General features: G+C 43.6%; 1 protein-coding gene across 3 annotated transcripts in view; it reads left to right on the forward strand.

Moving 5' to 3' along the window:
* GRM2 (glutamate metabotropic receptor 2) overlaps nucleotides 1-25,541 on the forward strand; it is a 51,812-nt gene that overhangs the window by 6,910 nt on the left and 19,361 nt on the right. The window contains exons 4-6 of one of the 3 annotated variants that reach the window (XR_004300372.1): nucleotides 616-1,691; nucleotides 3,484-3,664; nucleotides 3,898-4,293. Coding sequence is in view for 2 of the 3 variants with exons in the window: in XM_032411383.1 (XP_032267274.1) it covers nucleotides 616-1,691; nucleotides 3,484-3,664; nucleotides 3,898-3,971 (1,331 nt within the window). In the remaining variant the exon portion in view is untranslated. Of the gene's footprint in view, nucleotides 1-615; nucleotides 1,692-2,796; nucleotides 3,143-3,483; nucleotides 3,665-3,897; nucleotides 4,414-25,541 lie in introns of those variants that run through there. The other 2 variants (XM_032411383.1, XM_032411384.1) reach the window with 2 other exon arrangements.

A 25,541-nucleotide genomic window follows, 5' to 3' on the forward strand; every position in this document is an offset into this window, starting at 1 on the left:
GAGCCTGGCTGGGAGATGTGAGGTTCCTGGGCAAGGAGAGACGGGGAGTAGAAGTGTCTTGTGAGCTGCCTGATGAGCACATCCTGGTGAACATCAGTGGTTATAGGTGACCACTGAAGTTGGGGTTCAGCTAGGATTGGGGTCAGTATTAGGACTAGAGGGGCTGGCTTGTCATTGAGAGGATTAAGTGGGACCAGGACTGGACCTGAGGCTGAGTTTAGCTGTGAGGGAGTCCCTGTTAAGTCTGGAGAGAGGGCTGTGGTGTGTGTTCTGATAAGGTTGGGGGCTGGGGTCTGGATTGGAAGGTACTGGAGACTAAGTGTAAAGCTAGGTTTTGGGGAGTGATGGTTGGGGGTTGGTGTGGGCATTAGGTTTGTGGAGCTGCCTGGGCTTTGAGGTTGGGGTTCTATTTGGGGTTTAGAGTTGAGATTTGTTGTAGCTTCTCATCTAGAAAAATGGCTGGTGGGGGGGAAGGCCAGCTTTAGTGTTGGGGTGAGGCTTGGGAAGAACAGGGAGTGGCCTCAGATCTGGGGTTTGGGTTCCATCTAGGGTGACGGTTGAGGTCATATCAAGATTACCCACCAATCCCACCCTTTCTTCCCTCCCCAACTCCAGCCCCCTTCCGCCCGGCTGACACACACAGTGAGGTTCGCTTTGACCGCTTTGGTGATGGCATTGGGCGCTACAACATCTTCACCTATCTGCGGGCAGGCAGTGGGCGCTATCGCTACCAGAAGGTGGGCTACTGGGCAGAAGGCCTGACCCTGGACACCAACCTCATCCCATGGGCCTCACCCTCGGCTGGCCCCCTGCCCACCTCTCGCTGCAGTGAGCCCTGTCTCCAGAATGAGGTGAAGAGTGTGCAGCCAGGGGAGGTCTGCTGCTGGCTCTGCATCCCCTGCCAGCCGTACGAGTACCGGCTGGACGAGTTCACTTGTGCTGACTGTGGCCTGGGCTACTGGCCCAACGCCAGCCTGACTGGCTGCTTTGAGCTGCCCCAGGAGTACATCCGCTGGGGCGATGCCTGGGCCGTGGGACCTGTCACCATCGCCTGCCTGGGTGCCCTGGCCACCCTCTTTGTGCTGGGTGTCTTTGTGCGGCACAATGCCACGCCGGTGGTCAAGGCCTCGGGCCGGGAGCTCTGCTACATCCTGCTGGGCGGTGTCTTCCTCTGCTACTGCATGACCTTCATCTTCATTGCCAAGCCATCCACGGTGGTGTGCACCTTACGGCGCCTCGGTTTGGGGACCGCCTTCTCTGTCTGCTACTCAGCCCTGCTCACCAAGACCAACCGCATTGCGCGCATCTTCGGCGGGGCCCGGGAGGGAGCCCAGCGGCCACGCTTCATCAGTCCTGCCTCGCAGGTGGCCATCTGCCTGGCGCTTATCTCGGGCCAGCTGCTCATTGTGGTCACCTGGCTGGTGGTGGAGGCACCAGGCACGGGCAAGGAGACAGCCCCGGAGCGGCGGGAGGTGGTGACATTGCGCTGCAACCATCGAGATGCGAGCATGCTGGGCTCACTGGCCTACAACGTGCTCCTCATCGCACTCTGCACGCTCTATGCCTTCAAGACCCGCAAGTGCCCCGAGAACTTCAACGAGGCCAAATTCATAGGCTTTACCATGTACACCACTTGCATCATCTGGCTGGCCTTCCTGCCCATCTTCTACGTCACCTCCAGTGATTACCGGGTGAGCTACCTGCTACAGAGTGGCAGTGGGGGTGGGGGCGGACACTGGACCTTCTGTTTCCCGGTGTCTTGTTTACTCTTCCGATCACTCTGAGGCTCCAAGAGGCTGGATGCTCACCCACCCAGGGGCACACAGCTTGCAGTGACCCAGTTGGGACTGGACCCCAGGGGGAGGTGGGAAGGTTGAGTGGGGCCTTAGGCAATGGCCAAGGAGGTGGAGGAGTTAGAGCTAAGATTTCAGGACTTGGATGTCACCCTCGAAGCTCAAGGAGATGCATGTGCTGAAATATGTCCATATGAGCCGCCCTGCTCCACTGAGGTGTTGGCTGCAGAAGGGGAGACCTGGTCTAGTGGGTGGGTGATCAGGGGATCAACTAAAGAACTAAGTCAGGAAATGTTGCTGACTTGTTTCGGTTGACAAAAGGTCCTGGGAAGAGCACAAAAGAGGGAGGTGTGTGTGTGTGTGTGTGTAGAGAGAATCATGGAGGGCTTCTTAGAAGAGGAGTCCTTGAATCGGGCTCTGCAAGATAGGCAGGTTTGAATAGGTTGGGTGGAGAAGATAGTGGGGGGCAGCCAGTACAGAGGCTGACTGGAGCAGAGGGTGGGCACTGGCCTCCCTCGTTGAGGAGGGGAGGCACAAATGGTGGAAGGGAGGCAGAGGTGAGGGTGGACAGTGAGAGTGGGAATGGTGGGGCTATCAGGCTGTGCAGGCCCAGAGGGCACAATGCTCTGATGCCCTGCAGAGCCGTGGAGGGTGGCATGGCGGCCCCTGGAACTGTGCAGCTCTGGGGTTGAGGGATGGAAGCAGGGACGGCAGAGAAGGTGAAGCACAGAGCAGCAACAGATCAGGGATCTAGGGCTGAGGACGGTAAAAGCAGGAGGAAACTGTGCCCCAGTTTGTGGCTTCCAAGCAAAGTTCCAACTGGCACTGAGTGTCTCAGTAGGTCTCCTCAGCTTCAAGGGGGCAATGGCTGCTTCAGATGGGGTGGTCAGGGAAGACCTCTTTGAGGAGGTGAGAGGTGAGCTGAGGTCTGGACAATAAGAGGATCATTTTGGTGAGTCCTCATGACGCTGGAGTAAACTCCATGGCTCTCCCCATTTTACAGACGAAGAAACGGAGACTCAGGGAGGTTCAATCCCTTGCCTAAGGTCACTCAGCTTGGGAGTGTAGAGCAGGGTCTGAACTGACAATCTTAACAATTAAAGGAGCAGGAAAATCAAGACAAGAGCCCCTGCAAAGGCCCTTTCCCCCAGGACAGAGGTATGGTGGGCAGTGCTGGGGGCCAGGGCGGCTGGGCTTGGCTGCTATTGCACCTGCTGGGCCACCTGCCTGGTTGGTGGAGGCCAGCGCTGGGGAGGGAATCTGCTCGGACTCAGCCTGCATTTGCATATGATTTGCATTTGCATGCCAATCCTAGGTGGTTAAGGACTGACCTGGACATGCACAAGTACCTACACATGCACACATGCGCACACGCACACACGCGCGCACACGTACCTGCCCACATATGCATGCAGATACACACTTATACACACACGAGTACGTACACTCCGATGCACACAGATACCCCTGCACCCTGCATGTTCAGCCCCTCAGCTGGAATTTTCATCTCCCTGGGAAGGTGGTCCACGGGCTGACGCTGGGACTGTGCCCACCTTCCTAGAAATCCTTTGGGGCTTGGCAAATGGACCAAGGCCCGGCGTTGGATGCTTACCATCTCCCCCCGCCCCCAACCCCACAGCCTGGGCAGGGGTCCTGGGGCCAGACTCATCCTTGACTTCACCCATTCCAGGTACAGACCACCACCATGTGCGTGTCAGTCAGCCTCAGCGGCTCTGTGGTGCTCGGCTGTCTCTTTGCGCCCAAGCTGCACATCATCCTTTTCCAGCCGCAGAAGAACGTGGTTAGCCACCGTGCGCCCACCAGCCGCTTCAGCAGCACCGCCACCAGGGCCAGCTCCAGCCTCGGCCAAGGTCAGCATTCACCCTAAGCAGCTCTGGCTCCGCCTCAGCTCCTCCACGTGGGGGTCACTGCTTGGGTTGCTGGGATTCCTTGGCTGGAGGTGGAGTGCTCCTTAGATGAGGCTGGACAGGAGAGGGAGTGGTGAAGGGGGGCGGAAGCCTCCCTCCACACTCCTGCCTCCTCTGCAGCCCACTCTCTGGGAGGGACCTCAGGCTTGGCCCCAATCTCTGGCTTCCTTTCCTAGGGTCTGGCTCCCAGTTTGTCCCCACCGTTTGCAACGGCCGTGAGGTGGTAGATTCAACAACATCGTCGCTTTGAGGACCCCACATTCCTGCCCCGACTCAGCTGCTCCCTGGGACCTGGGGCAGACCCGCATCCAGGGCCAGGAGGAAGTCAGCTGGAGCACTGCAATAATGCCAACCCCACGCCCACCCCCAAAGCCACTTACCCACTGACTCCAACCCTTCAGAGTCAGAAGTCAGCGTCCTCGGCCCAGGCGCCTCTGCAATAGCCACCAACTGCCCTTGCAGCGTGTCCCCTCCTTGCTAAGCCTAGGACTCGGAAGGGAGCAAGCCAGGGTCTACTCCGCCCTGGAACGGGAAGGCTGAGGACTGCCGGCTCCAATCCCCGATCAGCAAAGGTGCTTCCAGCCCCACCCCTCCCTCCTTCTAGGGCCTTTTTAATTTTTTACATAAGTTATTCCGGGATGGGGAGGGGGGTTCTTGTGAGGGCCATCCCTCCCCCTGCATAGTAGTTTGTCCTGTGGTTTATTTTGTACTATCTGTAAATAAAGTGTCTTTATTAAAAAAAAAAATCACTCATTACCTTTGACCCAGGGAGACCCCTCGTGCCCTCCAGAGCCTCCCAATCTTCCTTTTGATAGTATTTGTTGACTCTGCTCTGTGCCACATGCTAGGATCTGGCGGCCAGCAAGACAGACCCAGCCTTGCATGATGGGGAGACAGCAAATGAAAAGGAGCCCCTGCAGAGCGGCCGAGGAACCAGTGGGGTGATGGCAGGGGGCTTCGGTGGACACAGGCTCATCTGTGGATGGTGTGGGCAGTGGGGCTGGAGGGACAGCTGACTGTGACCGGTAACTGTGGGCTTTTCCACACTGGCCTGCCTGGCACTTGGAGGAGCCACCAGTTAGCACGGAGGCAGGCTGAGTGTTGGTGTGGAGGGAACCAAGAGGAGACACAGTTGAACATCGCCTGTTCATGTAGCGCGTACAAAGCGGGAAGGAGCTCAGGAGGAGGGAAGAGAGGAAGCAGGAAGAACGGAGGCTGGGCAGCTGGAGAGGCCATCTGCTGTCAGAGTCTGGGAGAGCTGGGAGAAGGGGCCTTTCTCTGGTCTTGGAGGAGCTCTCACCCAATGGGTTGTGGAGCCCAGAGCCCTCGGGCACCCCCGGTTGCAGTCTGGGCTCACCAGCAGAGGGCACAGTGGCACGGCCTCGACCATGGGGCTAAGCCAGGCAACCACTGCCCTCCTGTGGCATAGGGGCCAGTGGGCGCAGAACCCAAACGGGAGCAGATCCCGGCAGCTTCTGGGGACCCCCCCACTGCCACATCGCAGAGGGACAAGTCCTGTGTTGGGAGATGGGCAGGCCAGGGACATTGGTTATTTTGAAGCTAACTCATTTGCATTTACAGGCCCGCAAGTCTGTGGAAATTTGGGTTAACAGTTTTAAAAATGTAAACAAAAAACTGAAAAAGAAAATTGTAGAAATGGCATTTCCTCTCCAGCAGACTCCTAAAGTGTAGGGGTGCCACATAACATGCAGATTGCCTAGTTAAATTTGAATGGCGTGTAAACAACGAATGATTTTTTAGTATAAGTATGCCTCGTGCTACATTTGGGACATACTTATACTAAACATTTTTGTTGTTTATCTGACATTCAAATTTAACTGGGCATCCTGTATTTTCATTTGCTGGTTTTGGCAAGCCTACTGGAGTGTCTCTTTTCCAGCTTTCTGGTCTTGCATGACCCAGGCCTGGGGGTAGCCCTCAGCGTCTGAGCACCGGGGCAGTGTCCCATGGGACCTGCGGTGCTGGTCTCTGCTTCCAGTGTGGCCTTTTCTGGGTCTTCCTGCCAAACTGGACCCAGGAAACATTTGCCCATCTTCCCAGCCCCTGGACAGGCCAAGATGGGCTCTGATGCTTTTGCATGGGGAAAGCAACCCTCCTTTCCATGGCTTCAGCTATTTACCTTAAAATGTAATAATAACAATAACTTTTAAAAGGTAGTAATTAACATGGTTCATGGCTAAAGAGGTATAAGGGATAGTCAGTGAAGAATCTTCTATCTCTGTCACCCATCACCTGCAGCAGGAGGTGGATGAAGAGTTCCTGAGGGTCAGTCCTGACGTCTGTCCACCACACCCCTTTCCTTCCACCGCCACCCGTGCCTTGCCTTGCCCCGCCCCCAGTCCTCCTCCCGGTCCTGACTGGCCTGGGCTTATGTATCTGCTCTCCTCCTCAGTACCACATCCATGTCCCACGAAGCCCTGACACCTCTGTCTGGGAACCCGGTGGGGAATCAGTGGTCCCTGCTAGCTTGGCCCAGCTACTGTGAGACTTGGAGTCCTCCGAGGAGAGCCTGGCCCTTTCTGGGGCCTGACAGCAGAGATGCCAAACATTTGGGGTTCTCTCCACCCAGACGGAGCTGCCCATCATGGTGAATTGACTGTCCTTGAACCAATCAGTCTCTTTGCTTGGGCAGCCGAGTTTACTGTGGGGCATTGTTGTCTCTCCTGTGGCTTGGCTCACAGCCCCTCCCTGCCCCTCTGCCAACACTTCACCCGTACATTGTGGTCCTGGGCAAGCTATAGCAGCTTGTCTGGGTGGGCCTGGCTCTCTCTCTCAGCCAGGAGGTCCTATGGCTTGGGTGAGGCCACTCTGTTCCCTGCTCCCCCAGTCCTGGCACAGAGTAGGGGAGAGTGAGCCCTCTCCAGAGGAGACCCTTGAGATAGGATATTGAAATCTAAGAAGTTGGTGATGTATTGAGCAAAGGTGTTGGAGACAAAAGAATAGAGGTGAGGGGATGATGTGGAGCCTGGGGAAAGATTCAAGCTCTTCCACATCCCCGGGTCCTGTGGAGAAACTTGCCCCAGAGCTACCTTCCTGCCAGGGTTCTCTCTCCATTCCTCCCACCCCACCTGGGCTGTTCTCGCCTCCTCCCCTGGTGTTGGGGGTCATGAGAGGCAGAGGGGAAAGGAAGGGTCACTGAGGGTCTTAAAAAAACCTTCTGAAAATGTCTCCACCCAACCTCCTGCAGAAAAGGAAAGGAGCCTGGCCTCCCTACCCCCAGGGACCAGCAGGCGATTAAGTACTAAAGATGGGGTGTCCTCAGTCTGGGGGAGAGGGGCTAGATCTGGGGAAAGAAGGAGAAAGAGAAAGGTGGGAGTCAAAGGTAGGTGAAAAGCTGGGTGGGTGCAAAGGGAGGGGGGGAGAAATGGGGGGAGCAGTGGCAGCCGGAGAAGAAAGAAAGTAAAATAGAGGCTTTGAACCCCAAGGGCTCTCACCAAGAAGTCAGGTTTGTTTGCTTGTTTAAGAAAAATCACTTTATTCTTTTATCGAAACAATATATACTCCCTATAAACAGTTTAAGCATTGCAGAAAAGTAAAAAAAAAAAAAAAAGTATTAGCTCCAGTTGCATCATTCAAATATAACCATCATTAACATTTCTGGTACAGCATCCCAGACATATTTCCATGCATTTTTACAGATAGGAGGAGGGATAGAAATACTTTCATAAAAATGGGATCATGCCATATGTCTATTTTTTTTGGTGAAGATTTAATTTTACTTGATTCTAATTGAAGAAAATGAATCTGAAGTAAAACTGAAGGAATTCTTGAACTTCACAGACATTTCTTCAACATGCAAGAGATTTTCCCCCTGAAAGATCCCCGTGAGTTGAAGAGAGAGAGTGACATTTAGAGATAAACATTCCGGTAGTCTCAGGGAATCTGAGGAGAGTCTGACCCTGTGGTTAACCTTGCCCCATGAAGGAGAGGAGGGTGGGCCCTTCCCGATGCACACTGCACCTGTCCCGGGGGGGATTGTTCTCTACACGGCCACAATGCACTGTCACACGGAGGCAGACGCCCCCAGGGGCCCGGTGGCTAGCGTGTATTTGTAGTTCAGCCACGCCACGCACTCATGTCGGTTCCCATCCCTCAGGTGTGGTGGCATGAGACACCGTGGATTGGCATCTGAGGGCCCTGGGGTGCGGAACTCCCTGGGGTACATCCTTTCTCCAGGCAAAATAAACCGGGTGCTGGGTCAGCCTCTTGGTCACAACATCTGAAACTCACTCTGGTGGCCTTCCAGCATCATGGTGTTCTTATTAACCACAGTTTCATTGCAGACCATATGGACTGATTCCTTGTTGAGAAATTGAGAACATTAGCATTAGCTAGTAGTTTTACGTTGTTCAGTTTGATCGCGTCCAAATTCTGTTTGGCAAGAGGAGGTCACTTAGTTATTCCGCATTCATTCTTTGTCCAATGTGTTCAAAGGTCGCTTTTGACTTACTTTTAATTGTTGGAATTTTATTAAGCAGTTTTTCTTTTTCATGGAAGGCTTGTGGCCCCCATATTCTGAGTTCTTTTATATTTGACAAGGTCCTTTCCCCCCATGTTCCATGAATGTTATTACAAAGATTTTGTCTTATTAGCTTATTTTACCATTTTTTTAACCAAATTTTAATGTAACTCATCTTAAGAAGATCTCCTTGTCTGTAATGATTACTTCCCCTTTTTGCTATGAAAATTTTATTTACATATAAAAAAGTAGAATGCTTCCATGAACCCGTACCTACCTTTTAGAATTATCAATCTCTGGCTAATATTTTTTCACATAGACGTCCATTTTTTCCTCCCACCACCTCCCGAATTTTTAAACATAAAATTCAGGATGTAATCTTATCCTTTTAATTAAAATAATATACAACATTTATTGAGCATTTACTGTGTTCTGGACACTCTTACTGTATAGATATATGTTATTGCACATATTGTACTTATGTTTTCATTTAATCCAATGTTAGGTGCATTCTTTTAATGTACTCATTTTACAGACATGAAACAAAAGTTTTATTGAAAAATGTACACATTTCGCAGAGGTAAATCTCAAAGAATTTTTTTCACAAAGTGAACACATCTTTTAACTATCACCCAGATTAATGATGGGGGCATTTTCCTCTTAACTTTTTTACTTGAATAAAAACGGGCTGGTTTTAGTATATTGGGGTCCACACTCTTTTTAAAAATTTTTCATGTTATTTTATTTTGATACACTTTACATTTTAAAACAATTTTTTATTTATAAGAAGATTGTAAAGGTAATACAGATAGTTCCTCCATGTCCCACACCCAGATTTAACACAAGTAAATTAGTAACAAATAGTAACATTTCTTACACTTACTGGGCAAATATTGATACCTTCTTATGAACTAAGAATCCATAGTTGATTCAGATTTCCTGGTCTTCCCCTAACACCCATCCTCCACTCCAGGATCCCACCCAGGATACCTTGGAGGCTCTGTTGAGGAGGTCTCGGGGAGCACGTGGCCAGTAGCTGACCCGTGAGCTGGATCCCGGCCTCAGAATGTGCGCAAAGCCCACCATCCCACCATCTGAGCCATTTTCAAGCAGGAACTCTTGAGAGAGCAGCGTGGTGCTGAGAGCTCCGGAACGGGGTTTGTGACTGAGGGCTAAGCCCTCAGATCCCAGTTTTGCAGGGTCCCAGATAAGCCTGGAGCCTGTAAGTGTGCTTGCTTTTTTTTTTTTTTTAAGATTTTATTTATTTATTTGACAGAGAGAGACACAGCGAGAGAGGGAACACAAGCAGGGGGAGCGGGAGAGGGAGAAGCAGGCTTCCCGCCAAGCAGGGAGCCCGATGCGGGGCCTGATCCCAGGACCCTGGGATCATATGACCTGAGCCGAAGGCAGACGCTTAACGACTGAGCCACCCAGGCACCCTGTGTGTGCTTGCTTCTTAAACTTGCCACCTACCGATCTGGAGAGGCCTGCCTCTTCCGTCCCTCTCTCCTTGCCCTTCCCAACCGCCACCAATTTTCCACCCAATAGGCTCCTCTTTTTTTTAATTTGTGATTTTTTTTATATATATCTCCTTCCCCCCCCCCCCCCCAGTTTTATTGATATAATGAACACACATCGCTGTATAAGTCTAAGGTATACAGCGGAGTGGTCTGACTTACAAATATTGTGCAATGATTAGGGCAGTAATTTTCGTTAGCATCCATTACCTCATGGAGATAAAAAGGTAGGTGTCTGGGTGGCACAGTGGGTTAAGCGTGGGGTTCTTGATCTCAGGGTCCTGAGTTCAAGCCCTGCATTGGACTCTGTGCTGGGCACGGAGTCTACTTAAAAAAAAAAAAAGGCAAAACAAGAGAAAGAACTTTTTTCCTTGTAAAAACCTCTTTTCCTTGTGACAAGATCTCTGGGGATCGACTCTCTTAACAGCTTCCCTCTATACCACACAGCAGGTCATGCAGTGCGTGACATCCTAGCACTCCCGTACCTAACTGGAAGCTTGCTCCTTCCACCACCTTCCTCCTGGCCCACACTCTTTCCCTCAGAACTCGGTGGACATTTATCTGTCCTCTTCTAGCCTTGAGTGTTGCTGTAGGGAAGTTTGATGCTTGTCTGATTTTAAAACAAATATTGAGTGGTATTCTACACGCTACAAAATGCACAGATTTTAGGGGTATGATTCTGTGGACTTTGACGAACGTGTACACTCAGGTAAACGTCACCCAAATCTAGACATAGAACTTTCTTGTTACTCCTGAAAGTAACCCCCCTCCCCACCTCTTGGAGACAACCATTGTTTGATTCTCATCAGCATTGTCTAGTTTTGCCTCTTCTAGAGCTTTCTATCAATGGAATCATATATGTACTCTTGTGACTGACTTTTTTCTCAGTCTGTTTATATGATTCATCTGTGTTGCTGTGAGAATCAAATCTTTGTACCTTTTTTATCACTGAGTAGTATTCCAGTGCACAAATACATTGTAGTTCCATTATCTGCTTTCCTGTTGATATATACTGATCCTTTCCAATTTTTAAAGCTCTTATAAATACATCTACTATGTACACTTCTGAGCAACCCTTTTTGTGGACATAGGTTTTCAATGTTCTCTAGTAAATGCCAAAGAGTAGAATGGCTGAGTCATAGAGTCAGTGTTTTTTTAATCTTGATTGGAAATTTCCAAATGGTTTTCTTAAGGGTGCCATTTTACAGCAATATATGAGAATTCCAGATACTCTTTACCACTTGTCAGTCCTTTTAACTGTAGCGGGTATGTAGTAGCATCTTATTTTGGTTTTATTTATTTATTTTTTTTTTAAAGATTTTATTTATTTATTTAATTGACAGAGAGAGAGAGAGAGAGAGGGACAGCTAGAGAGGGAACACAGCAGGGGGAGTGGGAGAGGGAGAAGCAGGCTCTCCACCGAGCAGGGAGCCCGATGCGGGGCTCGATCCCAGGACCCTGGGATCATGACCTGAGCTGAAGGCAGTCGCTTAACCAACTGAGCCACCCAGGTGCCCCTTATTTTGGTTTTAATTTGTGTTTCTCTGGTGATTAATTATACTGAGCATTTTCTCATATTCTTTTAGGCTATTCTGTATCTTCTTTTTTGAAGTACCTCTTCAAATCTTTTGCCATTTTTATTGGGTGATTTATTTTTTAATGTTGTTTTGTAGGAATTCTTTATATATTCAGGATGAGTTCTTTATCAGATAAATGTATCGAGAATCTTTTCTCTACTCTGTAGCTTTGCTTTTAATTATCTCACTCCATTAATGAGCAAAGAAATTTTGCCGAAATACAATTTGTCAATTTTTTATTTGAAACTAATGTAACATTGCGTGTCAACTTTATCATGTTGAGCATCTTCCATTCCTTGGTTTCTGAATATTTTTATCATGAAAGGATGTTGGATTTGGTCAAAATTTTCACTGCATCAGTTGAGATGATCATATGATTTTTCCCCTTTGCTCTATTAATGTGTTGTATTACATTGAATGCTTTTTATATGTTGAACCACCCTTAAGTTCTGGGGCTCACTTGGTCATTATGTACAGTCTTTTTAATATGCTTTTGGATCTACTTTATTAGTATCTTGTTGAGGATTTTTTAAAAGGTTTTTTTATTTATTCGTTTGAGAGAGAGAGAGTGAGCAAGCCAGAGAGCACAAGCAGCAGAGAGAGAGGAAAAGGCAGGCTCTCCGTTGAGCAGGGAGCCAGACGCAGGGCTCAATCCCAGGACCCTGGGATCATGACCTGAGCCGAAGGCAGACGCTTAACCGACTGAGCCAACCAGGCGCCCCTTGTTGAGGATTTTTTCATCTATATTCATAAAGGATATTGATCTGCAGTTTTCTTTTCTTGAGGTACTTGCCTGGCTTTGGTATGAGGGTAATATTGGCCTCATAGAATGAGTTAGGAAGTGTTCTCTCCTCTTCTATTTTCTGGAAGAGTTTGAAAAAGATTGGTGTTAATTCTTTAAATGTCTAGTAGAATTCACCAGTAAAGCCACCTGATCCTGAACTTTTCTTGTTGGGAGGTTTTTGATTACTGATTCAATCTTTTATCAGTCTATTCAAATTTTCTATTTTTTTTCTGGTGTCAATTTTGATGATTTGTGTGTTTCTATGAATTGGTCCATTTCATCTATGTTATCCAATTTGCTGGAGTATAGTTCATAGTATTCTCTTATAATTCTTTTTAAAGCCACTTTATTGAGGCATGATTGACATACAGAAAACTGTACATATTTAATGTATACAATATGATTAATCTGTAGATAAGTATACACCCATGAGACTGTGACCAAAATCAAGGCCATAAACTTACCCATCATCTCCAAAAGATTCCTTCTATTCTCTTTATTTATTTATTAAATTACATTTTTTTGTCTTTTGTGGTAAAAGCACTTAACAAAAAAATCTATCTTCTTAGCTAAGAAGATATTAGTAAGTAAGAATTAGTATTGCTAAATACAGGCTCTGTGTTGTATGGTAGATCTCCGGAATTTACACATCTTGCATAACTGAAACTCTGTACCCTTTGGCTGACACCTCTTTGTTTCCCCCTCCTCCCAGCCCTAGTAACCATTATTCTACTCTCTTTCAGTTTGACTATTTTAGATTTCTCATAAAAGTGGGATCATGCAGCGTTTGTCCTACTGGATCTGGCTTATTTCACTTAGCATAATGCCCTTCAGGTTTATTCATGTTGTTGCAAATGACAAGATTTCCTTCCTTTTTATGGCTAATAATATTCCAGTGTGAGTGTGTGATATGATATATATCACATTTTCTTTCTTTTTTTTTTAAAGATTTTATTCATTTGCCAGAGATAGAGAGCGAGAGAGCACAAGCTGGGGGGAGTGGCAGGCAGAGGGAGAAGCAGACTCCCCGCTGAGCAGGGAGCCCGATGTAGGACTCGACCCCATGACCCTGGGATCACGACCTGAGCTGAAGGCAGACACTTAACTGACTGAGCCACCCAGGCACCCCTTCCTTTCTTTTTCTTAATTGAAGTATAGTTAACATACAGTGTTATATTACTTTTAGGTGTACAATATAATGATTCAACAATTCTGTATTTTCTCACCGCCCCCACAGTGATTCAGCAATTCTCTACCTTACTCAGTGCTCATCATGATAAATGTACTCTTAAACCGCTTTACCTAATTCACCCACCACCACCGCCCCCATCTCCGCTCCCGCAACCACCAGTTTGTTCTCTGTATTTAAGAGTCAGGTTTTCAGTTGGTTTGTCTCTTCTTTTGTTTTTTTGAATTGTTTCTTAAATTCCACATATGAATGAAATCATTCATACTTGTCTTTCTCTGACTGACTTGTTTCACTTAGCATAATACCCCCTAGGTCCAATCATGATGTTGCAAATGGCAAAATCTCATTCTTTTTTATGGCTGAGCAATATTCCATTGTGTATATATACCACATCTTCTTTATCCATTCATCCATTGATGAATACTTGGGTTGCTTCCATATGTAGGCTGTTGTAAATAATGCTGCAACGAACATACAAGTGCATATATCTTTTCGAATTAGTATTTTTCTATTCTTTGGATAAATACCCAGTAGTGGAATTACTGGATCATATGGTAATTCTATTTTAAACTTATTTAGGAACCTCCATACTGTTTTCTACAGTGGCTGTACAAATGGGCATTCCCACCAACAGTACATGAGGGTTCTTTTTCTCTACATCCTCGCCAGCATTTGTTATTTCTTGTCTTTTTGATTCTAGCCATTCTGATGGGTGTGGGGTATGAGGTGATATCTTGTGGTTTTGATTTGCATTTCCCTGATGATGAGTGATGTTAAGCACATTTTCATCTACCTCTTGACCATTTGTATGTCTTATTTGGTGAAATGTCTACACAAGTCCTTTAACTATTTGTTTTTGTTTTTGTTTGTTTGTTGCTATTGAGTTGTAAGAGTTCCTTATGTATTTTGGATATTGACCTCCTATCAGATAGATGGTTTTCAAGTATTTCCTCCCATGCCATAGGTTGCTTTTTCAGTTTGTTGATTGTATCCTTTGTTGTGAAGAAGCTTTTTAGTTTGATGTAATCCCACTTATCGATTTTTTCTTTTAATGCCTGTGCTTTTCATGTCATATCCAAGAAATCATTGCCAAATCCAGTGTCAAGAAACTTTTCCTGATGTTTCCTTCTAAAAGTTTTTTTGTTTCAGCTTTTACATTTAAGTCTTTAATCCATTTTGAGTAGATTTTTATATATAGTGTGTAATAAAGGTATAATACCATTCTTTTGCATGTGGATATCCAATTTTTCCATCACCACTTTTTGAAGAGACTGTCTTTTCCCCATTGTGTATTCTTGGCACCCTTGTCAAAAACCAGTTGATCATATATGTGTGGGTTTATTTCTGGGCTGCCTATTCTGTTTCATTGACTTACATGTCTGTTATTATGCCAGTACCATACTGTTTTGATTACTATAGCTTTCTAATGTAACCTATAAGCAGAGAGTATGATACCTCCAGTTTTGTCCTTTTTCCTCAAAGTTGCTTTGGCTATTTGGGGTCTTTTGTGGTTCCAAATGAATTTTAGGATTGTATTTGCTATTCTTGTAAAAAGAAAATGCCATTAGGATTTTGGTAGGGATTAAATTGAATCTGTAGTTCACTTTGGGTCATATGGACATTTTGACAATATTAATTCTTCTAATCCATTAACATGGGATATTCTTCCATTAACTTATGTCTTTAATTTCTCTCATCAGTGTTTTATAGTTTTAAGTGTACATGTCTTTCACCTCTTTGGCTAAGTTTATTTCCAGGTATTTTATTCTTTTTGATGCTATCGTAAATGGGATTGTTTTCCTAATTTCCTTTTCAGATAGGCCATTGTTAGTGTATAATATTGTTAGTGTAAAAATATTGGCCTGATTTTAAAAATTTATTTATTTATTTATTTATTTATTTATTTATTTACTTGAGAGGGAAAGAGAGCATGTGAGCAAGGGGAGGGGCAGAGAATCTCAAGCAGGCTCCCAGCTGAGCATGGAGCCCAATGCAGGGCTCGATCCCACAACCCTGAGATCATGACCTGAGCCCGAATCAAGATCACGACTAAGCCACCCAGGCACCCTCCCCCCACTTTTAAAAAGGTTTATTTAGAAAGGCAACTGATTTTTATTTGTTGATTTTATATTCTGCAACTTTACTAGAAGTGTTTATTAGTTCTAACAGGCTGTATGTATATATTGCCTCTGTGTGTGTGTGTGTGTGTGTGTGTGTGTGTGTAGTCTTTAGGGTTTTTAACATATAAGATCATGTCATCTGTAAACAGATAATTTTACTTTTTTCTTTTGGATTTAGAGTCCTTTTATTTATTTATTTTTCTTGACTAATTGATCTGTCTAGGACTTCTGGTACTATGTTGAATAGAAGAGAGAAGAGTGGATTTCCATTCCTCGTTCCAAATCTTAAGCGGAAAGGCTTTCACCTTTTCACCACTGAGTATGATGTTAACTGTGGGCTTTTCATAAATGTCCCTTATTGTGTTGAGGTAAGCTCCTTCTATACCTAATTTGTTGGGTTTTTTTAATGATGAAAGGCTGTTGAATTTTGTCTAATGTTTTTCTGCATCTTGAAATGTAATCATGTGACTTTTATTCTTTCTTCTGTTAATGTGGTATCTCACACTGATTGATTCGTGTATGTAGGGATCTTTGTATTTCAGGGATACAGGGATAAATCCTACTTGGCTATGGTGTATGATCCTTTTAATCTACTAAATTTGGCTTGCTAGCATTTCTTTTTAAGGTTTGCTTTTTTTAAAGACTTTATTCATTTGAGAGGTAGAGTGCAAGAGCCAGGGGAAGGGCAGAGGGAGAGGGGAAAGCAGACTTCCCACTGAGCATGAAGCCTGGCGCTGGGCCCAATCCCAAGACCTTGAGATCATGACCGAAGCCAAAGTTAGACGCTAAACCGACTGAACCACCCACGTACCCTGGTTTGCTAGTATTTTTTTTTTTTTTTTTGAGGAGTTTTACATCTATATTCATCAAGAATATTGGCCTGAAGTTCTCTTCTCTTGTGGTGTTTTTGACCTTTGTATCAGGGTAATGTTGATCTCATAAAACAAATTTGTGAGCGTTTAAGGTTTGTTATTAATTTTTCTTTAAGTGTTTGGTAGAATTCACCCATGAAACTATCTGGTTTTGGACTTTTATTTGTGGGAGTGTTTTGATTGCTACTTTTGCCTCCCTATTTGTTACTGGTCTGTCCAGGCTTTCTATTTCTTGGTTCAGTCTTGATAGATTGTATGTTTCTAGGAATTTTTTCATTTCTTCTGCATTGTCCAATCTGTTGGCATATAATTATGCATAATAGTCCCTTATGATTCTTTTTATTTCTATAGCATCAGTTGTAAAATCTCCTCTTTTACTCACAATTTTATTTGAATCTTCTTTTTCTTAATTAGTCCAGCTAAGGGTTTGTTGATTTTGTTTATCTTAAAAAAAAAAAAAACAACCCTTAGTTTCATCAATTTTAAAATTTTTCTATTCTGTTTCATTTATTTCTGCTTTAATCTATTTTCTTCCTTCAACTAATTTTGGGTTTAGTTTGTTCTTTTTCTAGTTCCTTGGGGCATAAAATTAGGTTGTTTGAGATCTTCTATTTTAGGTAGACATTGATTGCTATAAATTTCCTTCGTATAACTGCTTTTGCTACATCTCGTAAAGTATGTGGTATGTGGTCTTTCGACTTTTGTTTGTCTCTCAGCATATTTTCTAATTTCCTTTTTTATTTCTTCTTTGGCCCAATGGTTAAGAGTTTGTTGTTTAATTTCTATGTATTATTGAATTTTCCCCTTTTCTTTCTATTATTGATTTCTGTTTTCGTTGCATTGTGATTGGAAAAGATACTTGGAAGGAGTTCACTCTTCTTCCGTTCATTAAGATTTGTTTTGTGACCTAGCATATGATCTATCCTGGAGAATATTCTGTGTGCACTTGAGGAGAATGAATATGCTGCTGCCGTTGGGGGGAATGTTTTGCATATGCCTATTAGATCCATTTGGTCTATAGCGTTGTTCAGTTCTGCTGTTTCCTTATTGATTTTCTGTCTGGATGATTTACCCATTACTGAGAGTGGGGTATTAACATCTCCTACTACCTTATTGTATTGGCGTGTGGTGGGTCCACTACCAGGGGTGTGAGTAGCGCTCCTGCCAGGTCCACAGGTGGGCTGGACTGCTTTAGGTCTGTGGCAGCAAGCCCACCACTGGGGTATAATTCTTTTATCTTTAGAGTCAGTAGTAATGGACTCATTTTCTTTTTTTTATTTTAGTTATTTATATCTCTCTTTCTCTCTTGGTAAGTCTAGATAAAGGTTTGTCAATTTTGATCTCAAAGAACCAATTTTTTGTTTTATTGATTCTATCATTTTCGTATTCTCTATTTCGTTTATCTCCACTCTAATTTTTATTATTTTCATCCCTCTGCTATCTTTGGGTTTAGTTTACTCTTCTGTTTTTAGTCCTAGAAGATTTAAAGTTAGGTTATTTAATTTGAGATATTTATTTTTAATATAGACATTTTATAATAGTAATAATGCAGCCATTACGGCTCTTTTGTTTACTATTTTTTTAAGATTTTATTTATTTATTTGACAGAAAGAAAGAGAGAGCACAAGCAGGGGGAGTGGGAGAGGGAGAAGCAGGCTCCCCACTGAGCAGGGAGCCCAATGAGGGACTCGATCCCAGGATCCTGGGATCATGACCTGAGCCGAAGGCAGATGCTTAACCAACTGAGCCACCCAGGAGCCCAAATGTTTTTGTGTATTTTTAAAAAGATATTTTCTTAGTGTTTATGAGGGGATTAATATTAACATCCTAAATTTATAACAATCTAATTTGAATTGATACCAACTTAGCTTCAGTAGCATATAAAAATTTTGTCCAAAAAGCTCCATTCCCCCAAAGTTGTTATTGCCACAAATTCTATCATTATGCATTGTGTTCATTTACATTGATATATTATTCTTTCATACATTTGTCTTTTAAATAATATAGGAAATAAAAAGAAGAACTACAAATGAAAAAAAAAAAAAAGGCCCACACAATAATACTAGCTTTTATTTTTATGTGTATAGTCACCTTTACTGGAGTTCTTTATATCCTGATAAGGCTTTAAAATACTGTCTAGTGTCCTTTCATTTCAGTCTGAAGTACACCCTTTAGTATTTCTTATAGGCAGTCTATTTGTGGTGCTCACTTTCAGCTTTCTGGGAAAGTCTTAATTTCTCCTTCATTTTTGAAAGAGAGTTTTGCTGAATATGGAATTTTTGGTTGACAGATTTTTCTTTTAGCTCTTTAAAACTATCATCCTACTCCCTTCTGGTCTCCCTGGTTTCTGATGAGAAATCTGTTGATTTTACTAAGGGTCTTTTATGCATGATGAATTTTTCTTTTGCTAATTTCAAGATTCTCTTTTTGTCATTTGCCTTAGACAATTTAATTATAAAGTGTCTCAGTGTGGGTTTCTTTATGTTTATCTTTCTTGGAGTTTATTGAACTTCTAGGAGATTTAGATTATTTTATTTTATTAAATTTGGGAAGTTTTTAGCCACTGTGTCTTCAGATATTCTGTCTGCCCCCTTTTCTCTCTCCTCTTAATCTGGGCTCCTGTTATGCATATTTTAGACTTTTGATCGTGTCTCATTCTCTTAAGCTCTATTCATTTTTCTCTGTTCTCTTTTTATTTCTTCTCCTCAGACTGGATAATTCAGTTGGCCTATCTTCAAGTTCATGGATTCTTTCTTCTGCCTGCTTAAATCTGCTATTGAAACCCTCTTGTAGTTTTCATATTGGTTATTGTACATTTCAACACCAGAATTTCTATTTGGTGCTTTTTTATAATTTCTTTCTCTTTGTCAGTATTCTCTATTTGTTCATACGTTGTTGTCCCAGTTTCCGTTAGCTCTTTGTCCATAGTTTCCTATAGCTCTTTGAGAATATTTAAGACAGTTGATTTAGAGTCTTTGTCTGGTTGGTTCAATGTCTGTGCTTCCTCAGGGACAATTTATGTTAATTTCTTCTGTGAATGGGTCATACTTCCCTGTTTCTTTGCATGTTTTGTAACTTTTTTGTTGAAAACTGAACGTTTTAATTATAATGTGGTAACTCTGGAAATCAGAATCTTCTCTCTCCCCAAGTTATCTTTTTATGGCTTGCTGTGGGCTATAGTTGTTTGGTTATTGACTTTTCTAAATTATTATTTTAAGTTTGTGTTCTCCTTAATATGTGGTCTCTGAAGTCTGTCTTCCTTTAGCTGTGTTCAGCTAGTGATTTATTGGAAAATTTCTTGAATGCCAGGAGAGAGAAGAAACAAAGAAAAGAAAAAGGACTCCCCGGGTTTTTGCAAAGTGTTTCTGCACTGGGACACTCCTTCAACACTTAGCCAGGCCGTGTAGGACTCTGCCTTAGCCTTCACTTCCTGTTTGCTCTTAGCTTAGAGATCAGAGAGAGGTAAAAGCTTCAGGTCTTTGCAGGGGTTTTCAGGTCTTTGCAGGTGTTTTCTGGGCATAAGTCTTGCCCTGGTCATGAACACAACTTTTTAAAACTCCCAGTATACACAGGCACTTTGAATGCCCTAATTTCTGAAAGAAACTATCCCCAGATTTTCCTGTGAGGCCTTTAGCACTCTACTGTATGCCTCAACTATAATCTTTTTCCCCAGGCAGCTGAGGTTGTTCACCTGCCTTATATTGTTCCAGGAATGCTTACTGCTTTTCCACCCCAAATGAACTCTGAGATAGGCAAACCAAAAGCAAGTGCCTTGCATTAGTCCTTCAGGTAACACCTGGACAAATTAGACCAGCAAACACAATTCCGTGGGAGTATGGTCTGCTTTGCTCTGGAATCAGTAGCCAGTTCCTGCACTGAGGATGTGGGCTGCCATCTTCAAGACAGCCCTCATTCTGTAGACGGGGGGTGGGGGAATGGAACAATGGAAAATAAAAATTCCACAAAATCTTCCTACTGTTTTTAAATTGTATTTTTCTTTGGGGTGCCTGAGTGGCTCAGTTGATTAAGTGTCTGACTCTTGATTTCAGGGTTGTGAGTTCAAGCCCTGTGTTGGGCTCCATGCTGGGCATGGAGCCTACTTTAAAAAAAAAAAAAAAAAGCCTTTTTCTTTAATCAACATTCATTTGGTTGCTGTAAACTTTTGACTGTTTTCCAGAGTGCAGACAAAGTTGATTCTGATAGTTTTTGTTTGACTTTTTGATGTTTCTGTGGAGGAATGGGCCCTTGGACCTACCTGCTTTGCATTTTCACTGATATTGCTCCACTCCTGCTTTTTATCTAGAAACTTTTCTTTTAGCTCTTACATTTAGGACTTAGATCTTTGTTGAATTAATTTTTGCTTGTGATGTGAGATAGGGGCCAATATTAGCTTAATCCTTATGGATATTCAGTTGTTCCAGCATCTTTGTTAAAAAGACTCTATTTTCCTCACTGAATTATATTGGCACCCTTTTTAAAAATTAGTTGACCATAAATGGGTGGGACTATTTCCAGATTCTATTTTGTCTCATTTATTTTGTCTCATGTATTTTTTACCCTAATAAACACCACACTGTCTTAATTACTGAGCTTACGGTAAATCTTGAGGTCAGGTCCGGTAAGCCCTTCATTTTTTTTTATTTTTTTCAAGATTGTCTTGGTTGTTCTAGGTCCTCTTCATTTCAATATAGGTTTTTAGAATCAGCCTTTTGAATTTTACAGAAACAATCTTTTAGAATTTTGTTTGGGATTGCATTGAATATATAGATCAATTTGTGGGAAACTGTAATCTTAACAGTATTGTCATTCAGTTCATGAATAATGGCATATCTTTTTATTTATTTCAGTCTTTAATTTCTCTCAGCAGTGTTGTATAGTTTTCAGTGTAGGAGTCTTCTATTTTTTTTTTTTTTTAAAGATTTTATTTGACAGAGAGAGAGAGACAGCGAGAGAGGGAACACAAGCAGGGGGAGTGGGAGAGGGAGAAGCAGGCTTCTCGCAGAGCGGGGAGCCCGATGCGGGGCTCCATCCCAGGACCCTGGGATCATGACCTGAGCCGAAGGCAGACGCTTTAACAACTGAGCCACCCAGGCACCCCTAGGAGTCTTCTATTTATGCTGTTTCTTAGGCATTTGATTTTTTAAAGATTTTATTTATTAGAGAGAGAGAGCATGAGTGGGGGAAAGGGCAAAGGGAGAGAGACAAGCAGACTCCACTGGCCAGATCCCAGGACTCTGAGATCATGATCTGAGCCAAAGTCAGATGCTTAACTGACTGCGCCACCCAGGTACCCCTGCATTTGATTTTTTTGATGCTATTGGAAATGCTTTTTTAAGTTTAATTTCAGTTTGAAGTTTGTTGTTAGATACAACTTACTTTTTTACTGTGGTAAAATATACATGACATAAAATTTGCTATCTTAACTATTTTTAAGAGTACATTTCTATGGGGTTAAATACATTCACATTGTTATGTAACCATCACTACCATCCAAATCCAAATCTGTTTCATCTTCTCCACCTGACTCTGTACCCATTAAACACTAACTTCCCATTCCCTCCTCCCGCTACCCCTGGCAAACACCATTCTACTTTCTGCTTCTATGAATCTGACTACTCTAGAAGTTTCATATAAGAGGAATCATACAGTGTTTGTTCTTTTGTGACTGGTTTATTTCATTTAGCATTATGTCCTCAGGGTTCATTCATATGGTAAATTATGTCAAAATTTCCTTCTTTTTGAAGGCAGAAAAACATTCCATATGTGCTACATCTATCAATGGACACTTGGGTTGCTTCCACTTTTTGACTATTGCAAATATGTTGCTATGATCATGTGTGTATGAGTATCTGTTGAATTTCTTCTTTCATTTCTTTTGGGTATATACCCAGAATTAGGCTTACTGTGTCATATGGTAATTCCATTTTTAATATTTTGAGAATTGCCATACCATTTTTTACAACAGCTGTACCATTTTGCATTCCCTCCAGCAGTACACAAATGTTCCAGTTTCTCCACATCCTTGCCAACACTTGTTATTTTGGTTTTTTGTTTTTTAATAAAATTCATCCTAATGGGTATGAAGTGGTATCTCATTGTGGTTTTGATTTGCATTTCCCTAATGACCAGTGATGTTGCACATCATTTCATGTGCTTGTTGGCCATTTGTATATCTTCTTTGGACAACTGATTTTTATATCCCATGACTGTTCTAAACTCATGTATTCAAGTAGCTTTTTGGGTAGATTCTTTATGACTTTCTATAGACATAATCAGGCTGTTTAAAAATGCAGACAGCCTTGGCACTTTTGTTCTAATCATTATGCCTTTTATTTTTTATTAACAGATTTTCCTTTTAGAGCATTTTTAGGTTTATGGAAAAATTGAGCAGAAAATAGAGTTCCCATGGCTCCCTGCTCCCCATCCTGCTGCACACAGTTTAACTTATTATTAACATCTTGCATTAGTGTGGTACATTTATTATAATTGACAAACTGATATTGATACATTATTATTAACTAAAGTCCATAATTTATATTAGAGTTCACTTTGTGTATGTAGCTCTATGGTTTTTGTCAAATATATAATTTCATGTATCCGCATTTATAATATCATACAGAATAGTTCTTTTTTTTATTTATTTTTTATTTTTATTTATTTGACAGAGAGAGACACAGCCAGAGAGGGAACACAAGCAGGGGGAGCAGGAGAGGGAGAAGCAGGCTTCCCGCAGAGCGGGGAGCCTGATGCAGGGCTTGATCCCACAATCCTGGGATCATGACCTGAGCCAAAGGCATACGCTTAATGACTGAGCCACCCAGGCGCCCCCAGAATAGTTCTAATACCATAAAACTCTCCTATGCTTCACCTATTTATCCCTCATTTCCTCCACCAAACACCTGCCAATCATTTACCCTCTCTATAGTTTGCCTTTTCCAGAATGTCATATAGTTGGAATCATGAATCATGTAATATGTAGCCTTTCCAGACCACTTTTACTTCACAATATGCATTTAAGTTTCCTCCATGTCTTTTTCGTGGCTTGACAGCTCATTTCTTTTTCTCACTAAATATTCCATTGTGGTGTGGATGTACCACAGTAAGTTTATCAGTTTACCCTTTGGAAGGACTTCTTGGTTGCTTTCAACTTTTGACAATTATGAATACAACTGCTGTAAACATTCATATGCAGATTTTTGTGTAGACATATGTTTTCAACTCACTTGAGTAAATTCAAAGAAGCTCAATTGCTGGATCACATGGGCAGCCTACTTTAGTTTTGTATTAAACTGCCACACTGTCTTCCAGAGTGGCTGTGCCATTTTGCATTCCCACCAGCACTGAATGAGAGTTCCTGTTGCTCCACATCTTAGCCAGCATTTGGTGCTGTCAGTGTTTTGGACTTTAGACTTTCTAATAATAGATGTATAAGGTTATTTCATTTTTAATTTTCAATTCTGTAATAACATATGATGTTGCACATCTTTTAATAGGCCAATTTGCCATCTGTACATCTTTTCAGGTGAAGTATCTGCTCAGGGCTTTTCTTAATTTTTAATGAGTTGTTCATTTTCTTAGTGTTGAGTTTTCAGGGTCCTTTGTCTTTTTTAGATAACAAATCTTTATCAGATGTGTCTTTTGCAAATATTTTCTTCCAGTTTGTGGCTTGTCTTCTCATTCTCTCAGCAGTGTCTTTTGCAGAACAGAAGTTTTTATTTTAATGAAGTCCAGCTTGTGAGTAATTTCTTTCATTTCTCTAGGAGCACTACACTTCTGTGATCCATTCTGAGTTAATTTTTGTGACGGGTGTAAGCTCTATGACTAGCTTCACTTTTTTTTTGAATGTGGATGTCCAGTTTTTTCAACATCATTTGTTGTGAAGACTTTCTCCGTTGGATTGCCTTTGTTCTGTTTTCAAAGTTCAGTTGACTGTATCTGTGTGGACCTATTTCTGGGCTCTCTCTTCCATCCCATTGATCTATTTGTCTGTTCTTTCAACAATACCACACTGTCTTGATTACTGTAGCTTTACTGTAAATCTTGAAATTGCACAGTGCCATCTCATTTTGGGTTTGCCATGTGGGACAGAGAGAAGCAGAAGACAAGGCAGGATGGAGACCCTGAATGGTGGGATTAGAACTGAGGTTGAAGATGTATCGGGTGAGGGGCTTGAGAGCATGGGGTGGGCATCCTGGGAGCAAGGAGATGAAATGCCACCTGGGAATCCTTTTTCAGGGCTGGAAGGGACCAGTAGGGGATGGGCCCACTTGCTGAACTATCTTCTTAGGGGCCCAGTATGCTGGACCAGTCTGAGGGTCAATATATTTCTTTGTTGATCAGGCCTAGGGCACATATCTCTTGGGGACACAGTGTCACCTGGGAGAGGAGCAAGAATGGGGATACAGAGTCCTCCAGAGTGCCCTCAGGCCCCCTCCTGCCCCAAGTCTGCAAGCATCACCCCCCCCAAACCTCAATTCTGTTAGTGTAAGGGAGAGCTCCTTCAGCAGCCCAATTCTCAATGACAGTGGGGAAGAGAAGGGAGGGTCTGTGATGTTCCATGAAGGTGTCTGCCCCTGAAAGCCCCACCTGCAGCCTCACCTCTGCCGAGGATGTATCCGTGGCTCCCCCCACCCAGGCCAACGCTAGCTGACCAGGCCCCTAAGGGGATCCTTTCTGTGGACTCCCATCCTATGTCTCATTCACTTCCTCTGCCTGGGGCTGGGAAGGGCTTAACTCAGCAGTTTCCAAATCGTGGCTGCACACTGAACTCCAGTGTCCAGGCCTCTCCCCAGACTACTTAAAGCAGAATCTCTGGGTGGGCCCAGGCGTTGGTATGTTTTGTGTCCCAGAGGATTCCAATGTCCACTGTAGGTTGAGAATCAGAGACTTAAAGCCTTGCCAACCTTGGATTTAACTACTTCTCACTGCAGGGGTGGCGCCTGCAGGCATAGGCATGCAGAATTCCATCATGTGCAGCACGCAGACCTAACTAGTCTCCTACCACTCACTCCTGCAAGGCGGGCAGATGAGAGCCATGTCCAAAGTTCCTGAAGGGGCTCCTTTGGAAGAGCAAGGTACCTGGCTGCATCATTGCCACCTGCAGCTACTGAAGGCATTGGGTGTCAGACTGATCCCTGAAGCCCCAGACCTGCCACAGTTGTTCTGGAGACACCCTCCCCTGAGCCCCAAACACACACACGCCCGCACACAGGCGCCCCTGAGGGGAGGGAAAGCCTTACCCAGCTGCAAGGCCCATGAGGACCTCTGACATCTGTACACCT

This window comes from Phoca vitulina, unplaced genomic scaffold, assembly GCF_004348235.1.
Source record: "Phoca vitulina isolate PV1807 unplaced genomic scaffold, GSC_HSeal_1.0 scaffold13, whole genome shotgun sequence".
Taxonomy (NCBI): domain Eukaryota; kingdom Metazoa; phylum Chordata; class Mammalia; order Carnivora; family Phocidae; genus Phoca; species Phoca vitulina.